A 5,698-nucleotide genomic window follows, 5' to 3' on the forward strand; every position below is an offset into this window, starting at 1 on the left:
GGTGTCAGATCATGTTGGAAGGGTGGTGGAATGTCTTTTATTAGTAGATAGCCCATTTCTCAACCCTTGATGCAGGTGGGGGTTTTTCTTTTCCCTTTTTATAGTAATAAAAAACTTTTATTAAAAAGAAAAAAAATATTAGAAGGTGATAACTGATAAGAAGGCACCTCCACAATACAAAGCAACAAGAGACCAACACAAACAAATTAGAGACCGAAGAAGTCTTCCTCGAGTCTGATTATCTATTCTATTTAAATTCTGAGAGCCCTAGAATCCAAACCCTCAGTTTCTCATTCTAACTACTCTTCACTACCCCTGGAAAATTCATGCTTGGGGGTACATGTTGATTCGTTTGATTTGTAGCACCAACCAACCTGTTGACACGACGATTTTTAATACACGGTTGAAATGTGGAAGTCAAGTCGGTGTAACGAGTGCTAAGTGAGGAAAATATCCCAGTTCTGTTTGGTAGATTATTGATAATTTGCTTTGACTGGCGCTTAGACAATGGACGAGTAAAAGCGACTCGCATTTAATCAACGCGTTTAGTATTGTCCCCACAGCCCTACGGGTTGACCCCCAGCCTATCGGAAAAAAACTTAGGAAGAAGTACGGGTAGGGGTATTCACGGTTCGGTTAATCGAGTCATGGTAAACCCAATTGGTGGTATCGGTTTTTCCTTTAGTTATTAACTGTATTTTGTAGTTCGATTTTTTTTTTTTGATTTGATTCAATTTTTCGGTTTTTAATAAATATCCCTAAGTATGGGTCTAATACAGATTTCTGATTTTCACTGTAGATCTATAAACATCAAAAGGTCTAAAACTCCCAATCTAGACATCAATGTCGGTCCATGAATTGATATCAATTCTGAACTGGCACCCCATCCAACTGTACTTTGGGTATAGACCCTGAGCTGAACCTTCGTTCTCCCAAAAACTTTAGCCATTGGAACCCAACAGCCTATGACTGTTGAGAGAATTTCTGAGAATGCCACCTTACCTTGAGAATGGATAAATTAATAATTATATCTTAATTTATTTTGACTAAAAATAAAAACATGGGGTGAATAGGTGAACTGCCCAGAGCGTGCGCAGCTCATAAACTGTCTCGACTGCCTATGCTGTTGGCCCAACAACCATAGTTAACCCAGCACCACTACACCAATTTGAGTTTTATCCTCTCGTTTATTTGTTTTCGTTGTTTGTTTGCTTACTTGCTTGCTCTGTTTTATAAAGAAAGCTTTCCACCAGCCACCAGCCCATAGTGAAGAGTTGGATTCGGAGTGCCCGGTGGTAAGAACTAAGAAGCTAGGTGAGGTGAGGATCCAATTTAACTACCTCAAATGTGCCTCCTCTAATTCTCTGTGTGTTGTCCTCTATTTTTTTTTCTTCTGGGTTTCAACTTTCATCTCAGTTCTTCTTGATTTCATCTTGGAGTTGTTACATAGAGGATAGAGCTTAACTGATCAAGTGCGAGCATGAAACACCCACATGCTCAGTCTCCAAGTATTCTTTTTTCTCTTCTTTCCATTCTGATCTCCTTTCACTACGCTTGTGCATCTTCAGCACCTCGTAATTCCTTGCACAGAGGCTCTTCTCTGTTAGTTGAAAATTATGCTTCAGACCTTCTTACCTCCGCGGATGGATCCTTCACCTGTGGATTTTACCAGGTTGGCGTAAACGCCTTCAGTTTCGCAATTTGGTTCACCAATTCCAAAGAAAGGACAGTTGCTTGGATGGCTAACAGAGACCAACCTGTCAATGGACAACGCTCAAGAGTCTCACTGCACCGAGATGGCGCCATGGTCCTCACCGATGCCGAAGGCTCAGCCATTTGGTTCACCAACACCACCAACACCAAGGCGGAGATAGCCGAGCTCCTGAACACTGGAAACCTTGTCCTGAAGGACCCAAATGGTAAAGTATTGTGGCAAAGCTTTGATCATCCCACCGATACTCTTCTTCCTCTGCAACCCCTCATCAGGAACAATAAACTGGTCTCTGCAACGGGTAACAACTCATATTTCTCAGGCTACTATGCTCTCTTCTTCGATAACGACAATGTTCTGAAATTAATTCATGAAGGGCCTGACTTTTCCAGTGTCTATTGGCCTAATCCTGATGTTGGTGTACTCAAAAATGACAGAATCGGTTACAACAGAACCCGAACTGCAGTGCTTGATGAAATGGGTAGGTTTTCATCAAGCGATAGCATGAGAATATCTGCTACTGATTTGGGTCATGGAATCAAAAGAAGATTAACAATGGATTATGATGGTAATCTCAGACTCTATAGCTTAAACGAGTCAAATGGGTCCTGGGTTGTATCATGGGAAGCAGTCCCACAACATTGCCTAGTACGAGGACTGTGTGGAGAATATGGAATTTGTGTTTACACACCAAAATCAAAGTGTTCATGTCCACCAGGTTACGAGATGAAGGAACCAAGCAACTGGAACAGTGGTTGCAAGCCCAAGTTCAAAGGAAGGTGCTACCAACCTCAGCAGGTGAAATTCGTTGAGCTTCCACATACAGATTTTTATGGGTTTGATTTGGGCCCCGGACAGTCTGTAACACTAGAATCTTGCAAGAATCAGTGCTTACAGGAATGCTCTTGTAAGGCTTTTACTTATAGGTTAACAGGGAAACCATTCTGTTTTCTGAAGAGTGCACTCTACAATGGTTTCCAATCACCAGACTTTGAGGGCACCATATATTTGAAACTCCCCAAAAGTTTGGAAACATCAGGAACCTCTGCTCCAATGGGATCTGATCTCACTTGTGGATCCAAAACACAAGTATTAGAGCATTCATCCGGTATCGGTAGCACGAGGAGCAGCAGGGCAAAATGGAAATACCTATACTCGTTTATTTTTCTGATTGGTGCAATTGAGGTGTTGTTTATTGCATCAGGTTGGTGGTGTCTCTTCAGGAAACAAAAATTGAAAGCACCAATGGAGGATGGATACCAAGTAATGCTTAATCAATTCAGGAGATTTGCTTATGCTGAACTGCAGAAGGCAACCAAGAAGTTCAGAGAAGAGTTGGGAAGGGGTGGCTCCGGGGCCGTTTATAAGGGAGTTTTGGAGGACAATAGAGTAGTGGCAGTGAAGAAATTGGGAGAGGTGATTCAAGGAGAAGAATTTTGGGCTGAGGTGAGCACACTTGGGAGAATCAACCACATGAATCTAGTTAGAATGTGGGGGTTCTGTTGTAAAGGGACAGAACGATTGTTGGTCTATGAGTATGTGGAAAATGGATCACTGGATAAGCACCTGTACTCCAATGCCAGCATTAGCAGAAGCAACACTAGCAGCAGAGCTAGTCCCCTAAATTGGAAACAGAGGTTTAAGATTACACTAGGAACAGCTAAAGGTCTGGCATACCTTCATCATGAGTGCCTTGAGTGGGTAATCCACTGTGATGTCAAGCCTGAAAATATTCTTTTGGACAAGGATTTTGAGCCTAAGATTTCAGACTTTGGGCTGGCAAAGTTATCTCACAGAGGTGGGTCTGGTTCAGAGTTCTCTAGGATTCGAGGAACAAAAGGGTACATGGCTCCGGAGTGGGCTTTGAATCTTCCCATCACTGCAAAGGTTGATGTTTATAGCTATGGGGTTGTACTCCTAGAGATTGTAAAGGGCATTCGACTGTCCAATTGGGTGGTGGTCAATGGGGAAGAGGAAGCAGAATTAACACGATTCATCAGGATGGTGAAGAGAAAAATCAAGTATGGAGAAGACACATGGGTTGATGATATAGTGGATCCAAGTTTGAGAGGCCAGTTCAACAGGAACCAGGCAGCAATGATGATAGAAATCGGCATATCATGTATAGAGGAGGACAGAAGCAAGAGACCAACCATGGATACAGTAGTACAAGCTCTACTAGAATGTGAAGAAGATGAATCAGAAATCAATACTGCAAACATGTTGTAGTTCATGGTATCATGCAGAAATATACAGATTATAACAAACATGCCTGTAGAGATTTGATAATATGTACTAGAACCTTCTTTCTATTAGCAGACATGAATGTAACAATTCCCTTCCATTGAGAACAAATTATATAATTTGCATGAGGCAGAGCTGTTTATAGAAGTAATATATCAATGAAATGCATCAAACCCGACTTTTGTCAATTAACTGAGTTAATTCCTAACAGACGACTAAGAGGCTTTGTCATGCTGTTTGTATTCTTACTATTCAAGAAACATAGACACAAATAGCTTTGCATCACACAATTTCATATGCTAACAATTCTTAATGGAAATGGGTGTATTGCAGTTACTAATAGTTCTGCTTCAACTGAACTTTTCCAAGTTAGGCCATGTTTGGGAGTGTTTAAAAATAAGTGCTTATTTGGGCAGGGATCACACTATTAAGCACTTATTGGTATTTGGAAAATAAGCCCGAAATAAGTGCTTACTTTAAAAATAATAGCTTATTTTTTAAGCCCAAATTTCTAACTTTTTAAGTGCTTATTGTATAAGCACTTATTCATTTTTTTTTTATTTCAAAATTATCCCTAGTTGAATTTTAAAATACCACTTATAAAATTATCCCTAGTTGAATTTTATAAAAGTACTTTCATAAAAGTGTTTATAAAAGTAATTTCATAAGGATATATTTTGAAAATTCAAAAAAAAAAAATGAAGGACAAAATAGTCACAAATGCATATTTAAGTGCTTATTGTAGAAAAAGACTATCAAAGGCCTAGTATGAAGCACTTGAAAATGTTGGGTGCCAAATGCAAATAAGTGCTTATTCGAATAAACACTTGTTTTTAAGTACTTATTTTCAGTATAAGCACTCCCAAACATTGGCCTTAATTAGATAGTCTCGGTACTTAAAAGTTAAAAACCCAAAAGATGGGGGCCGTTTGGCAAGTCTTTTTGAGAAGATCTTCTGGTAACTCTAACAATCAAAAGACGCAGTGAGTTTTTGCATTAAGATCTTGATATCCTGAAAACCGTTTGGTTCAGACGTGTCTTTCCGCACGAATATGAATAAAAAAATAGTGAAAAGTTCCATTTGGAACTTCCTGAAAATCGTCCAAAATAAACTTTTCGATGCATCGACTTTTTGCAGCTAGATCTACTACGAACCAAATGCAAAAAGATGCAAATACAATCTGCCGGACTTATCAATAGCAGACAGACCGCACAAAAATATGCACCAAATGGGGCCTTCTCAGATGCTTTGACTGGTCAGAAACACATTGCTAGAAAGCTGAAAGAGGACGTACATTGTCAACTTTAAGCCTACCATAATACAATGGTTGATCCTATAACACATTCTACAAATCTGTATTTGTACTTCTTCCCAACTGAGTCATACAGAAAATTGCTCCCACCCTTCATGTTTCTTTGTCATTGACACTTTGCCTGGTTAAATTTGAAAAATAAACCATTGACATGGAATAATGGTAATCAAGATAATATGCCTTTTTTGAAGTCGCCTTAGGCCCACCTTTGTGTTTTTGGATCAAAGATAAACCAATTTTAGTGTGGCACAACGAATTCGAATATCATATTATATGAATAAGGGTGAAAGGGTGTGAAAGCGCATAATAAAGATCCACTTTTCAATTGAGTCATATAACGGGCTTTGGGTAGACATGGCAAAAAGTATGCCCCAACCCATGAAACCGACCAACCCGAAAAAAAATGTTAGGGTTTCCTATCCAGTGACCC

General features: G+C 39.6%; 1 protein-coding gene across 1 annotated transcript; it reads left to right on the plus strand.

The window, feature by feature from the left end:
- The first annotated feature begins 1,070 nt into the window (after positions 1-1,070).
- LOC148845662 (putative receptor protein kinase ZmPK1) lies at positions 1,071-4,143 on the plus strand. The gene has a single exon (XM_088953471.1). The coding sequence runs from the start codon at positions 1,481-1,483 to the stop codon at positions 3,938-3,940; it is 2,460 nt and encodes an 819-aa protein (XP_088809597.1). The 5' UTR covers positions 1,071-1,480; the 3' UTR covers positions 3,941-4,143.
- Positions 4,144-5,698: the final 1,555 nt, after the last annotated feature.

The sequence above is a fragment of the Nelumbo lutea genome, chromosome 7 (genome assembly GCF_056320005.1).
Source record: "Nelumbo lutea isolate HS-2025 chromosome 7, American lotus-T2T, whole genome shotgun sequence".
In the NCBI taxonomy this organism is placed as follows: domain Eukaryota; kingdom Viridiplantae; phylum Streptophyta; class Magnoliopsida; order Proteales; family Nelumbonaceae; genus Nelumbo; species Nelumbo lutea.